This window comes from Malus sylvestris, chromosome 5 (assembly GCF_916048215.2).
Source record: "Malus sylvestris chromosome 5, drMalSylv7.2, whole genome shotgun sequence".
In the NCBI taxonomy this organism is placed as follows: Eukaryota; Viridiplantae; Streptophyta; class Magnoliopsida; order Rosales; family Rosaceae; genus Malus; species Malus sylvestris.
In genome coordinates this window covers 26,300,294-26,316,239 of record NC_062264.1, presented here as the reverse complement: position 1 = coordinate 26,316,239, position 15,946 = coordinate 26,300,294, and the positions used below count along the sequence as shown (strand labels likewise).

The 15,946-nt window shown below is 38.5% G+C and overlaps 1 protein-coding gene and 2 pseudogenes across 1 annotated transcript; all 3 read left to right on the top strand.

The window, feature by feature from the left end:
* Window positions 1-6,553: 6,553 nt before the first annotated feature.
* Window positions 6,554-6,661, top strand: LOC126624875 (small nucleolar RNA R71; annotated as a pseudogene).
* Window positions 6,662-12,702: 6,041 nt separating this feature from the next.
* On the top strand, window positions 12,703-13,396 carry LOC126621318 (disease resistance protein RPV1-like; annotated as a pseudogene).
* On the top strand, window positions 13,240-14,361 carry LOC126622696 (TMV resistance protein N-like). The gene is made up of 2 exons (XM_050291440.1): window positions 13,240-13,245; window positions 13,396-14,361. Exons 1-2 carry the CDS (start codon window positions 13,240-13,242, stop codon window positions 14,185-14,187), a joined length of 798 nt encoding a protein of 265 aa, XP_050147397.1. The 3' UTR covers window positions 14,188-14,361.
* The last annotated feature ends 1,585 nt before the right edge of the window (window positions 14,362-15,946 follow it).

Genomic DNA, 15,946 nt, shown 5'->3' with positions numbered 1-15,946 from the left:
TATCCATGACATTTGGATTAAATATAAACATGAGTGGTTCATTAATCTTGGTGAAAATCCTTTTGTTAAACCATATAATCCCTAAGAGCATGATATTTACCTTAGGAGAGTACAATCCTCAATCACAAGAAGCATAACCAATTTTAACGTGACATTCGTTCAAAATTGCATCCGATAACTTTTCTATGCATCCTAATGGTGATCAAGCATCAAGGTACATAGATAGTTTATTTCAGTGATTGAAAACATCAAAGCAAACATGTAACAACACTTAAGCAATTGAAAAATAAAACTACGTATTCATGTTGCGGCTCATGGCCTCACTCTAGCATAATAAATTAGTTACACATAATTATGTGATACATAGGAAATTATCCATAAAATAAATTAACAAAGAAAGAAAACACCCGTATTCGGTTCTTCCTCTGCTCTGCTGCTGTCCCTCTGCTTCTGTGCTCTATCCGTCTGCCCTTCTCTGCGCCTGACTTCCTTCCGTCAGTCTCTCCTTCTCTCCCTGCGCCTATTCGTTTTTCTGCCTTTCTCCGAGCCGCGTCCTTTCACTTCTGTCCACCTCTCTCTATCTTATATTTTCTTTTTGCGTTTCTGTCAGTCCCTGCTCCCACTCCTTATTCTTTTATTATTCTTTTCTGCTGTGCTCTCTGCTTCTTAGAACCAGAAAAAAAATAGGTTGACTCTTCAATTGAATTGAATCAAAATAAAATTCCAATCCAAACTCAAATGCGGATTGACGTTTTTTTTTTTTTGTTCGAAAAATCGTAAAATCGAAATGTCCTGTCGTAAGAAAAAAAATGGGAGAAGAGGAATAAATATTTTTTATTTAACGTCTTTCTTCATTTTGATGACTTTATCATATTTTATCATACTAATTTCTACTCTACCTTCCCAGAGTTCATTCTCCAGGGAACTCCATTTAACCTTCCACTCCCTCTTATTCTTCTATTTTTCTTCACTCCCTCTCCTGCTTTTCGTTCCACTTCCATCTTCTTATATATATTTTTTTTCTTTTCTTTTTCTTCTGCCAGTGCTGCACTCCCCTTTGCTTATTTTATTTCTTTTGTTTTCTTTTTTTATTTCTTTGATCCTAAAACAAAATTAACTGCACATTAACACAAGGTAAGATAAAATGCTATAATTTTAACACAAAAACATCACAAAGACTTTAGAAATGGATGGTATAAATGCATGAAATATATGAGTGATCAAATACCCCCAAACTTACATTTTTGCTAGTCCTCTAGCAAAACAAAACACAAAACAAAACCACTTAACTAAGACTAGATTCAACAACTTAGTAGCCAACTTTTCAATTTCGATTTCAGAGATAAGTGCTAATCATGATACAAACAACCAAGAACTAATCAAGAGCTCAAAACATCATCCAATAATTAACCAAATTTCCTTCAAACAAAACGTTGAAAAGCCATGTGTGAGCTAGCCATGTCAATGCAATTCCAAGCTCCTTTAAATCATCATATGCAAACATGTGAGTTTCTCACAAGACATACGCTCATTCACTCATAAGTTTTGGTTAATGTGTTTCACTCAAGTGATCTCATTGTACATGCCGCCATAAGCTTGCTTGTCCACCTAACTCGCTATCAATATTTAAGTAATACCTTGGATCAATAGGACTTTATTACGGTTGTAATGAGGCTAAAGGTGATAGGCTAATGAAAGAAATGATATGGAAATAAAAAATTTTGAGAAAGTACTCTTTAGTAGTTTTCCAACACCTCAATATCACACCACCTCTAATTGAAAGCAAAATAATAAAACTTCGAGCACCTGTTACTCCCCAAATTTAACTTCAAAAGGAAATTTATACTCTACCGACACATTTTCAACTAATCAACACTCTCCAATTTTCTTATATTTCGATTTTTCTTTTTCTTTTTTTCTTTCTTTTTTCTTTCTTCTTTTTTTTTTTTTTTTTTTAACATTGAAAGAAACAAATCTGCAAAAGCTACATCACCCATCAAATTCACATTTCATTGTAATACACATGCTCCATCCATTTTTCTACATAAATGAAACCCCCAAAAGCACAACTCATGTAATACTTTCTCAAAACAATAAGGAATCGATTTTTGTGTATGGGCTCAACTCCAATATTGGAGCAAGGTAAAGAGATGTGGCTAACAAAGAAATGGCTTAGTAAAAGGCTCAATGGGCTACTACGGGTAAACATAGCATATAAGGTAGGCATGAAAGGCTCAAACGATCCAAAGATGGCCTATATCACTTCCAAGTTATTACATGAATTGATTAATGAATCGAGTAGTATAAAGCAAGTTCTAGAGATACATGTACAGTGAGATCATACGCACAAGAAGGAATGAGATTGATGCATAATGGTTCAATCATGTATAGGCTCAAAAACTCACAAGGTTTACATAATCTCACATGATTCACATATGAAACACTAAATCATGCTCAAGTTTCACATTGACAAGACTAGGCACATTTATTTTCAAGTTGATTTTTGGAAATCACAGCTAACACAAAGATAACGAAAAGAACTTAGACTTCTTGAAAGTAAGAAGGAAATTAAAATCAAATCTCATATTTAAATTGAGAAGTAGCTACAAACAACAATAAAAATGCAAATTTTTTTTTTTTTTAATAGAGAATTAAACTAACGAAATATATTTCCACCCCCAAACTTAATTATAGCATTGTCCCCAATGATAATGAAAGGAATTTTTGAACAATAAGACATAAAAATGGAAGGAAAGAAATATAAAATGAAATAAAGACACAAAAAGAAAAGGAAAGAACACACCAATTTGTGTAGGCGAGGAGAGCAAATGTGTGAGTCATGCTGACACGTCTGGAAAAGCAGATTCCTCTCCGATTTCTGAGCTTGCCTCTTCGAAATCTGAGCTCCGTCGAGTGCAGAGGTTGCATGTGACGAGTACGGACAAATCTGGAACAAAGGATGGCCCGTGGTTTCTGAGCAAGCTCAGCTTTTGAGAAAGCGAACGCCGCTTTGATTTTTTTAGTTGGCCTATTCGATATCTGGAATTGCCTCTTCGATCTCTGAAATCCCATCGCGTGCTGATTTTTATAGAGGTATGGAGGACGTTCAAAACACACTTGAATTTCTGCCTGTAAAAACTCCCTCTTTGCATTTCTACGATCTTGACTTGTCTGACCTCTGCTTTCCTTAACACCTCTGAAAAATGGCTGGCCCTTCCGACCGTCGTTTTGACTTGAACCTTGGTGAAGAGGCAGCTCCGCCTTCACCAGACAACATATGGCGGCCATCTTTCATATCCCCTACTGGCCCCCTTATCGTTGGGGATTCGGTGATGAAGAATGATATGGCAGCTGCGGTGGTGGCCCGGAACCTTGTCACTCCTAAAGATAACAGACTGCTTGCAAAACGGTCTGATGAATTGGCTGTTAAGGAGTCTCTGGCTCTCAGTGTGCAGTGTGCAGGTTCCGTGTCCAACATGGCCCAACGCCTCTTTGCCCGAACCCGTCAAGTTGAATCGTTGGCGGCTGAAGTGATGAGTCTCAAGCAGGAGATTAGAGGGCTCAAGCATGAGAATAAACAGCTGCACAAGCTCGCACACAACTATGCCACAAACATGAAGAGGAAAATTGACCAGATACAGGAGTCTGATGGTCAGATTTTACTTGATCATCAGCGGTTTGTGGGTTTGTTCCAACAACATTTGCCTTCGACTTCTGGGGCTGTACCGCGTAGTGAAGCTCTAAATGATCAACCTCTGATGCCTCCTCCTTCTGTGGCCCCGCCGACTGCTGAGGCTCCGCCGACTACTGAAGCTCCTCCTAAGCAGCCTATGTGAAGGCTCCTCATTCGAAGCTTATTTTTTTTATTTATCTGCTCAATGTTCCTTTCCCTTTTTTATGAATGAAAAAAAATATCTTGCAAGAAGTTGTGGTAGAGATTGCAAAATCATTACCTGCATAAAGGAATAAAAGTAGGACTTAAACACACAAACCAGAAAACAAGAGAAAAACAGAACAAGAACATTTAAAATTATTCAAAATAAAGATAAAAGATAGAAAGCTTGGGTTGCCTCCCAAGAAGCGCTTTCTTTAACGTCTTGCAGCCGGACGATGTCTCCAGTTACACTCCCCTAGGTTCCATGGCATGGAAGTGATCTTCGAATGGAAAGTGATACTTGAAGTGATCCGGCAATGGTGTAAATTCTAGTGTGAGTGCTCCCAAGAATGATCTCACATTCTTCACCACAGTAATACCAATTTTCTTTGGAACCACCTGAGTCGGGCTCACCCATTTGCTATCCGAGATTGGATAATTGATACCTGCATCGAGTAACTTCATCACCTCAACTCTTACAACTTCCTTCATGATCGGATTTAGACGTCTTTGAGCTTCAACAGTTGGCTTAGTCCCAGCCTCCATAAAAATCCTATGCATGCACAATGCTGGACTAATGCCTTTTATGTCAGCAAGTGTCCACCCTAGAGCATCTTGATACTTGCGAAGAACTCTTAGTAATTTGTCTTCCTTCGTGTCATTAAGATCAGCAGCAATAATAACAGGCAATGTCTCATTCACCCCGAGATGAGCATACTTGAGGTGGCTCGGCAGTAGCTTGAGCTCTAACTTTGGAGCTTGCTCACTTGAAGGAAAAAGAGGCTGCTTAGGCACTCCAAGGCTTTCATAAACATGTCGCCACTTTGGATTATGAATTGTTGCATTATCCAATGCAGCGATGACGTCCACCACATTTTCTTCCATAGATAAAGTAGCATCATGGTTGGTGAGGCAAGTTAACAGCTCATCATTAGATGATCGTGAGGCAAAGTTTGCATGCACAATCCCATCCAAAACATCAACACGAAAACACTCTTCAGGTTCGAAAGGACGCTTGACAGCTTCAAAGAGTTTGAATACAACTGATTCTCCTTGCACTCTTAGGGTTAAAGTACCTGCTTCCACATCAATAAGTGTCCGGGCGGTGGCCATGAACGGTCGGCCTAAAATGAGAGGCACTTCCTTGTCTTCCTCCATGTCAAGTACAATGAAATCAGCTGGGAGATAGAATTTATCCACTTTCATAATCACATTTTCCAGAATACCCAAAGGATATGTCACGGACCTATCTGCCAATTGAAGACTCACAGATGTGGGCTTGAGTTCTCCTTCACCTAATTTTTGAAAAACAGAATAAGGCATAAGGTTAACACTTGCTCCTAAATCAATCAATACTTTATGAAAATCAAGACTACCAATAGTACAAGAGATAGTGAAACTCCCCGGATCTTTCTTCTTGGGTGGTAGCTTATGTAAGAGGACAGCACTGCATTGCTCAGTTAAAATCACCTTCTCATATTCCGAGAACTTTTTCTTTTTAGAACATAGCTCCTTCAGAAATTTGGCATATGATGGGATCTGTTTAATAGCATCTAATAGAGGCAAATTAATTTGAACCTTAGCCAACGTCTTCATGAATTCAATGCATTGTTGATCCTTGGAACGTTGTTGCTGTCTTTGTGGAAATGGCAAAGGTGGCTTGTATGGTGGCTTGTCAGAAGGTGCAAATAAAATACCAAGGCCTTTTTCCTTGTTTGCATCAGAGTTGCGTCGAGATTGCACTTTGTCACTTGCACTAGGATCTGGAATACCTGCTTCAGAAATAGCCTCTGATCGAGACTTTGCAGCTAATGGTGCACTTTCAGTAAATTCTTCTTCTTCCACTTCGGCTTCATGGTGCACCACTTCTCTGTTGTCATAGCTTTTGCCACTTTTCAATGTCCGTATTACTTTGCAATGCTCCATCCCTCTTGGATTTTGCTCAGATTGGCTTGGGAACTTTCCTTTCTCTCTTTCATTGAACATGGTAGCAAGCTGTCCAACTTGAGTCTCCAAATTCCCCACTGATGCCGTGAGATTCTGAATGCTAGTTTGTGTGGATTGGACAAAACTGTTGGTGGTATTAGAGAAAGTGGACATATGTTGAGCTAGCTGTGACATTTGGCCATCAAGAGATGGTTTCTTAGTCTCACTAGTTGATTGGTAAGACTGCTGGTATTGCCGTGGTTGTTGGTTACCACCCCAACTGAGATTGGGATGGTTCTTCCACCCAGGATTATATGTATTGGAATAAGGGTCACTTCTGGGTCTAATGAAATTATTCACCATATTCACATGATCTTGCACAAGCTCAGGGTAGCTATCCTTGTTGGGGCATTGAGTGATGTCATGAGTTGTTGCACTACAAATGATGCATGCTTCTTGGGCATTGGGCATGGAAGAGACCTGCATTAAGGCAGCAAATTTTGCATTAAAATTCTTTTCCATTTTAGCAATTTGAGCATAAACATTAGAAGAACTCTGAGAAATCTCAAAAACTCCCCTTTTTTGTGTTTGTTCTTCTGTCCATTGTTGGGATTCAGAAGCCATCATATCAAATAACTCAAATGCTTCTCTTGCTGATTTTGACATTAATGACCCTCCAGCAGATGCATTCACGTGACTCTTGGTGGTGGCATTGAGACCATCATAAAATATGTTCATTTGAAGGTTAGAATCAAACCTAGCATGAGGACATTTTGTGTACATCTCATTATACCGTTCCCAAGCTTCATGGAAAGACTCGTTCGGCTTTTGAGCGAAAGCCAATATCTCTTTCTTGAGTGCAAGCGTCTTGGAAGAAGGAAAAAATTTATTGAGAAATTTTTCTTGCAATTCTGTCCATGTTGTAATGCTATTGGCAGGCAGAAAATGCAGCCACGCCTTGGCTTTGTCCTTCAAAGAGAATGGGAACAAACGTAACTTGATAGCTTCAGAAGAGAAACCTCTGATTATGGTGTTGTCACATGCCTCAATAAAATCAACCAAATGCATGTTGGGATCACTGTTTGGCAACCCATGAAAGGATGGCAATATGTTGAGGATGTGAGGTTTGATTTCAAAGGATGTCCCATCTTCCACATCTGGATATATAATGCACCTTGGCACTGCATTGATTCTCGCCGCCAATGAATTCCTTAAAGGTTGACCTGCTGCAGGTAAGGCTAGGGCCATGTGTGCAACTGGTGCCAAAGGTTGGAAAACCTGAACAAACAACAGAAATATTAAGCCACAATAAAAATAAAAGTAAAATAAATAAAACTTAACAGAAAATAACTAAACAACAAAAAGAAAAAGAAAGTAAGTAAACCTAGATGAATTAAAAACACAATTTATGCAAATTGGCAACTACTAGTTAATTAAACGAAGACAAAAATTCTCACACCACACATCCACTATACTTAATCAAAGATCAAAACTCAACTAAATTAATTGCTGTTTTTTTTTTTTAATTTTAAATAATAATTTTTTTTTTAATTTTTATAATATGTGATTTAAAACAGAAATTTGTGAAAGGGATACATAAACAGATTTCTAACACAAATATACAGCAATATTACGGTACCAAAGTTAAATTCACCATCAATGAGCTTAATAAAAAAGGATTCTTAAATTTTTTTTTTTTTGTTTTTTTTTAAATTTAATAATTAATAAAAATAAGACATAAACATAAGCATAAGAAAAATAAACACAAAAGCTCGGGAACTGTTGGCACAGTCCCCGGCAACGGCGCCAATTTCTTGATAGCGATTTTACCACTTGTAAAACAAAGGGTTAAATCATAGAAAATTCTTGCAAGAGAACAAGTGTTTGTAGTATAGAATGGCTCAAGCAAGGTCGATCTCCTCAGGGACTGATATAAACAATTTACGAGTTTTTGTGTATTTAACTTATTTAACTCTAAGAATTACACTAATTTGACGAAACTAAATATTACTGGATGTGACTTAAACAAATATCTAAAATGGGAATTTATTTATAAGAATAATGATTCAACTGAAACAAAACAAGTAAATAAGGAAATTCAAGATAAAATAAATGATTGAAGAAAAATAGATTGACAATATGCTAGAGTTCAACCTTTACCAACAACACTCCTACGTAGCTATTCCAATTGCTTAAATAATTGAAAACACACATGCTTTGAAGGTTGGATTTTCCTTGTGTATATTTTACTTGTGACATTCAAGCTAAAACGCATACCACTACATGCAACTTATCCATGACATTTGGATTAAATATAAACATGAGTGGTTTATTAATCTTGGTGAAAATCCTTTTGTTAAACCATATAATCCCTAAGAGCATGATATTTACCTTAGGAGAGTACAATCCTCAATCACAAGAAGCATAACCAATTTTAACGTGACATTCGTTCAAAATTGCATCCGATAACTTTTCTAAGCATCCTAATGGTGATCAAGCATCAAGGTACATAGATAGTTTATTTCAGTGATTGAAAACATCAAAGCAAACATGTAACAACACTTAAGCAATTGAAAAATAAAACTACGTATTCATGTTGCGGCTCATGGCCTCACTCTAGCATAATAAATTAGTTACACATAATTATGTGATACATAGGAAATTATCCATAAAATAAATTAACAAAGAAAGAAAACACCCGTATTCGGTTCTTCCTCTGCTCTGCTGCTGTCCCTCTGCTTCTGTGCTCTATCCGTCTGCCCTTCTCTGCGCCTGACTTCCTTCCGTCAGTCTCTCCTTCTCTCCCTGCGCCTATTCGTTTTTCTGCCTTTCTCCGAGCCGCGTCCTTTCACTTCTGTCCACCTCTCTCTATCTTATATTTTCTTTTTGCGTTTCTGTCAGTCCCTGCTCCCACTCCTTATTCTTTTATTATTCTTTTCTGCTGTGCTCTCTGCTTTCTGCCTTCCACTCCCTCTTATTCTTCTATTTTTCTTCACTCCCTCTCCTGCTTTTCGTTCCACTTCCATCTTCTTATATATATTTTTTTTCTTTTCTTTTTCTTCCTGCCAGTGCTGCACTCCCCTTTGCTTATTTTATTTCTTTTGTTTTCTTTTTTTATTTCTTTGATCCTAAAATAAAATTAACTGCACATTAACACAAGGTAAGATAAAATGCTACAATTTTAACACAAAAACATCACAAAGACTTTAGAAATGGATGGTATAAATGCATGAAATATATGAGTGATCAATAGGCAAGCATATAAATATGTACAATAAAAGTTTGATACATACCTGAAGTGCACTACGCAAATTGGAAGCTATTCCAAATGGTCAAATCTTGCAAGATAGCCACGATCAAGATGTATACCTTCATATTGCATGCTTCTTTATCGGAATGGACAAAGAGTCGTTGTTAGAATACTAGATGGTTGTGCTTTCTTCACGGTTGTTGCCAAATTTCTATCAATGAGATTTGAATGCCAACAACCGTGATTTCTTCAGAGGTGTTACTGGGCTTGATACTCCCTCTTTTCGGGGTTGTACGAGATTTAAATTGCTAGCGGGGCTACCAAGTGTACGATATTTGGTTCTCACACACTTCAAAGCATTAGGTCAGGGGTGCACCGTAACGCAGTGGCACCAACACGCTACTGGAGTATGAGTCGAAATACAAGATAGAGCCCAACTTGAAGTATTCCACACAAACCATAATGTTGTACAAAATACATCGGTTGCTTGGTTGGAATGCGGAGCGTCGTGCCGTCCAGGTGTTTTTCTCTCTAGATCTCTGTAATACACGCACACGCACACGCACACACAGAGACACATTTTTCTTTATCACATATCACATGCAGTAGTACGTTACTAATGTTTTGGTTTCCATGGTGTATAGGGACTGTACGAATACAGCACATTCAGTACATTTCTTCCTGGGAATTATGAGGTTCCTCACTACGGCTCGTATAGACATGAAAGTATACGAGGGTCCGCATATATTTTACTGTGCCTTTGTACTTCCGAATCGCAGGATCCGAGGCTTGAACACCTTCTCTGTCTATGCAAAATCCATCAGCGACGATTCTCCTAACACCAATGTTTAGATTATACAATAGTGTGCCAAATTAGTAATAAGATTAACTGCCCGAACTCTGAAGTGGATCTACGGGCCATCATTATTCGGTGTTCCAGGTGATGAACAAGACGTAATATGGTTAAGCCATTGGAAGTTTGGGAATAAATTGGAAGGTGGCAATGAGGTAAATTTTTCTGTATACGTAAGATGTAAAGAGTATCGGGTAAAGTAATGGGGAATCCAGGCTGTGTACTCTGAGCTAGAAGAGAAGATGATAAGCACCCAAGATAAGACCGCAGATGATCCTTTTTATCCTCATGTCATTTCGGGAGATTTGTCAGGTTATATGATGTTTGGAACATACTCTTGCCCTGCTGAGGAGGGCAGGTGGTACCACCACACCACACAGCGCCTGACTGTTTGAGCCCAACAGGTAAAATGTATGGGATCTGCTTGTTGTATGCTGGAGATGCTGAGAAATTTAGATCAAATGTCACGATTTGGACACCAAAAGGAGAAGAAGATATGGAGTTTTGGATCTGAAGAAGACGAACTACTTCGCAAGATTAGCCATGTTTATGGTGAACAAAATGTGGTAGCAGATTCTTGTTGCTGTTATTGTTATTGTTTGTGGGCTTCGGCCACCAGTTATGCCTATGCACCCTGAATTATAAAGTATCACGAAGCTGGAATGCATATTTGTGAAATAGGATATGACAAAACTATTAATTCAAATTGCAACCTATGCCGGTGATGAACGTGTAGCATGACGAAGGATCAAAGCTGAGAAGCCGGAGAAAACGATAGTATAGGGAGTGACTAAGCTCATGCTCGAAGAGATTGATCCGATTGAACTGCTCTTTATCTAATCTGTTATTCAGCTGATAAGTTGGCTTCTTCAAGACGCCTCGTTAGCCCTCCATTGGAAGGCCTAAAAACATTTCAAACAGAGAGGAAAGCAACTGTGTTGGTGTGTCTCAAATCTGAATCAAGTAAAATGCACTTACAGTCGACATAGAAATTTAGTGCTGTCATAGAAACCACTGCAAGGTAACTACAAGGCCGACAAGTGTAATTCAAACAGGAAGACTTCGAGTAAATAGAGTAATGAGCCCAGTGTTCTTCACCGCCTGATATAAGAAAAGCCAATGCAATTGATGTTTAAGTTTACCTTGCAATGCAAGAAAGGAACCTAAGAAAAATGTTAATTCAAAGGGCTATCTGCATCACATTGGCAGCCTTTTTATTGTAAAATGAGGAAACAATGTTTTCTGCAGAGTTGGAGATGATGGTACCAACAGACCTGCAGCATAGGCCACTAAACATGTCACACCAAGCTGTTGGGCTCTTGATCATTCCTCTTCTCTCCTTTGCATGATGTTACGATAAATCAGATTGACTGAGTGCTCAAACGTGAACATTATCATCGAGACTGTGAAGATTTCAAATTGATAACACAAAATGAGTAGCCTCTACTGAATGCTTGATCACATCAACTAGGAGTAACTTTGTCATGCTAAATGCCAGAGAGAAAGTGGCTGATTGCTTGAGTCGGCATGACATAGGTTCAACAGCGTACGATTAGTCTCAAAGGTAAAGTTGAGGATAGATTCAGGACTATTTCCTCCTTGTTTAGCATTTCCAAATCAAAACTCTCACCCAAAATGATTGCTGGAAAAGTAGGAAGATTTTGTCATGTAAATAAGATCAGCTTGAGGTTCTATGTCCATAAGTATCGATTATTTGGTGAAATTTGAAAGAAAAAAACATATTTCACCTGTTAACTCCTTTGGTCATTCCCGTCTAATTCGAGCGTTTATATACGTACAGGCATGGACTAGTGAGAGACAATAGAAAAGCAAAACTATGTAAAGTATAAGAGCGAAAACGACCCTGCATGAACCCATTGGATTCGACATATCTTTGACATTTGTGTGTGAATGCAGGCCTGAATATTCCCTTGCCGGAAAGTGCTTGGCAATTTCTCCTCTAGCTAGCTACCTAACACCACCAGTAGCTGCAACTGCTGACCCTCTTGCTTCTTTCTTCCCGATAGTTCATGGAAAATCTCTCTCTCTCTCTCTCTCTCTGCATATTCAATATTCTAGCTGAAGTATAATCAAGGAAATTAATCTCTCCACAACCTACTTATTTCTTCTCCATCTGGGGACTGGAGGTAATTCTCTAACTTGTTCTTGGGTAGTTCCTGATATTCTCCATACAGTGTTCGATCAAAGGCCTGTAACAAGGGCTCGGCAGGCGCTGTTGCGATTTACTAATCCCTCACTCTATTGTTGGCTTGTTAGTTTATTTGTATTTGTACATACAAGAATTCTATACACAGACTTTTAGTACGAAGTTCTAACGGCCAAAAATTAGGTATAGAATACATCGGAGCATATTAGAATTTTTGGTAATATAAATCACTTTACCTGATCATCTTTAATATATTTTTAGATTGTATTGTCATCAGGAATTTCTAGTTAATACCTTAGCTAGTGATGATCACCTAAACTACTTATTTCCCTCTTCAATATGAAGGTTGTGGAATTTGACCTAAGCATCTCCCCTTTCTGGTATCTGAAAGCAGACCACTTCTTAGTTCATAGACTTTCTTTCTTTTAGTCATGAGACAGTGATTTTACATTTACACAGCGAAAATTCAAGCTACATGAGAACATTTGACATTTCAGGGAACGAAGATCGTCAATTAATCTGTTAGATTTTCTAGTTTAGGATTTCTAATTCTGGAATATGGATAATATTTTAGGAATATATTTCTAGGCCAGGCGCATTTGCATGATTTACATGATTTGTGGATTTGCAGGTTAAGAATGGCTGCTTCTTCTGCTGCTGCTGTGCTATACCCCCTCAAGAAAAGTATGACGTGTTTCTAAGTTTCGGAGGTGAGGACACCTGCAATACTTTTACCAGCCATCTTTACGCTGCTTTATCGGGGAAGAAGATCACCTACATAGACGACATACTTGAGAGAGGAAACGAAATTTCACCTGCCCTTCTCGAAGCAATCGAGAAATCAAAGCTTTCTGTTATCATTTTCTCGAAAAACTATGCTTCTTCCACTTGGTGTCTGGATGAACTGGCGCACATACTTGGATGCAAGGAACGAAATGGGCAGCTTGTTTTACCCATTTTTTACGACATTGATCCATCACATGTAAGAAAGCAGCAGGGGAGTTATGCAGATGCATTTGCTCAACTTGAAGAACGTTTCAAGGACAATATGGACAAGGTGCACAACTGGAGGGATACTTTGACGAAAGCAGCCAATCTATCTGGGTTTGATTGATAAGATGCACAACTGGAGGGATACTTTGCCTTCATAATCATGTTTCCCAGGACAGATGCAGGTTTAGTTGACTTAATTGTCAAATATATTTTGAAACAATTGAGTCGCAAATCGTCAGGTGATTTAAAAGGCCTATTTGGAATTGAAAGTCTCATTCAGGACGTTGAATCGTTACTATGCATTGATTCACCAAGCGGTTTGAGTCCGATAGGTATTTGGGGCATGGGTGGTATTGGAAAGACTACCCTTGCTGGTGCTGTATTATGAATTTGATGCATCTTGTTTTCTTGCAAATGTTAGTGAGAAATATGCAAAACATGGACCAAATCATGTGCGAGATGAACTTCTTGGTCAGATACTAAAGGAAGAGGATCTAAGAATCGACACTCCATCGATAGGGTCAACTTCTGTACAAGAGAAGCTACACCGTACAAAGGTCTTCGTTGTTCTTGATGCTGTCGATGAAATGGACCAGATAGAGCTTCTGGCTGGAGATGATGCTTGGTTTGGTCCCGGAAGTAGGATCATTATCACAACCAGAGATAAAAGCCTACTTGAGAAAAAGAATATTCATGATTTTAAGATATACAGAGTTCAAGGATTACCTTCAGCTGAAGGTCTTACGCTATTTAATTTGAATGCTTTCGGAAACAGCACTCCTCAAACAGATTATGCAGAGTTGTCAGGAAAGGTATTAGATTATGTCAAGGGTCTTCCTTTAGGTCTCAAAGTTTTGGGTTCCTTATTCTTTCACTGCAAGGGCAAAGAAGAATGGGAAGATGTGGGGAACAAATTGAAGAAATATTCCAGCAAAAAAATTCAGAATGTGTTGAGGCTGAGTTATGAAGGATTGGAAGAAAATGAGAGGGAAATATTTCTTGATATAGCATGTTTTTATAAAGGGATGGATGTGAACTACGTAAAAAGAAGGTTACACATTCGTGGTTTCTATCTGACTGGAATTGAAGCTCCCATCGCTAAGTCTCTCATATCAATTTCATAACGGGGATACTGGAAGAGCATAGAGATGCATGATATGATACAAAAGATGGGTCAGCAAATTGTAAGTGAACAATGTCTTGACGACCCTGGAAAATGCAATAGGTTGTTTGATGCTGAGAATGTCTATCGCGTTTTGGAAAATAATGTGGCAAGAGCCAAATCCTTTCACTTTCTTGAAAGAAAAAGAATATCATGAACCTGTCAGATGTGTTGTGCTAGGATAGCACCAAACCTTATGGAACCAACTCAAGCTAACCCACAGGAAATATATCAAATGGAATGCAAGAACAAAATATAAAAGAACACCAAGATTTTAACAAGGTTCCTCAACAGTCAGTGTAACTGGAGTACGTCTTCGGAGCAGTAGGAGCTCACCCAATAATTCACTATCAACCAAATGGGAGTTTACAAAGTGTTGGCAATCTCACAACCCAAATAACCCAATACACCCAATAGCTCTCACACACCAAAGAAACAAATAGAGGAAGAAATATAATGAATAATTTCTTCTCTATACATATAGCTCAAAGCTATTACAACAACAACTACTTTGGTGGATGATTACTAACCAAATGAAGCAACAACTTATTCTTTCTTTTGGGCTCTCTACAACTCTCCTTGCTCTCGGCAGAAAATGAGCTCACAATCTGACAATGAGCTCTCCCTTCCTTATTTCTTGGGATACCTTCCCTGTTTTGACTCGGGTCAAGCAGCTTGGGGAGGCGTTCCAGTTCTGTCGCTGGTCGTGGGTTCCTCGATCGGCTAATGGTGCGGCGCATGTGCTGGCGTCGGTTGGTTTCCTGGAGATGCGTGAAATTGTTTGGGTCGAGAGGCCTCCATCTTCGTTAGTCTTTGTATTGAACAATGACGGGCTCCCGTGTCCTCATTGATTCCTTTTGGTGGTGTGTGGGGTGACGTCGCCACTTGGTGGTTATGTCTCTATATCTCTTTGTATCCCCGTTCACTACTTGTTTCATGCTCTGTGGTTGCCTCTCTGTAGGCTGTCTTGTTCTCTGGCTTCTGTTAATGCAGTCCTAGCTTTCGAAAAAAAAAAAAAAAAAAAAAAAAACTCATAATTATGGTTTTGAAAAAGCCACAAAACAAGGAAACATAATCATAATGTCTCCCCACTTTTTATTTTTTTATTAGCCAAAAGATATATAATAATTTGGCCATTTTTTCTTTTGCTTTGTTTAATAGCTAAAATGTGATGTTGAGTTGTCACTTGGCCACAATTCAACAAGATGTGTATACAACTGTGGTTTATTTCTTATTGTATTCTCATTTATAACTTAAATTGATCTTCATTTTCAGGGAAGTGCAACAGTTCAGTCAAACAATAGAAACCTACACTTGAGTCCTAAAGCCTTCAAAAACATGTATAATCTAAACTCATTGGAGATTCATACTCCTTTGTACCTTTCTCAAGGTCTCAAGTCTCTTGTCTAAAATTTGTTACAGAATCTTAGGAACTTAAAAGTGACCGATCTTCATTGCTCAAGAAGTCTGACTAAACTTCCGGATCTCTCTCAAAGTCGAAACATTGAGCTTATAGATCTTAGTGACTGTAGAAGTCTGGTTCAACTTCCTTTGTATATTCAATGTCTTGACAAGCTTAAAGATCTTAGGCTGGGGGGCTGCTTGAAACTCAAAAACCTTCCGGAGATGCCATACAGTATTGCATCCATAGATATGTTCAAGACCGCAATAACGGAATTTCCTTCATCACTTTGGTCTCACGAAAAAGTTTGGTCCTTGGA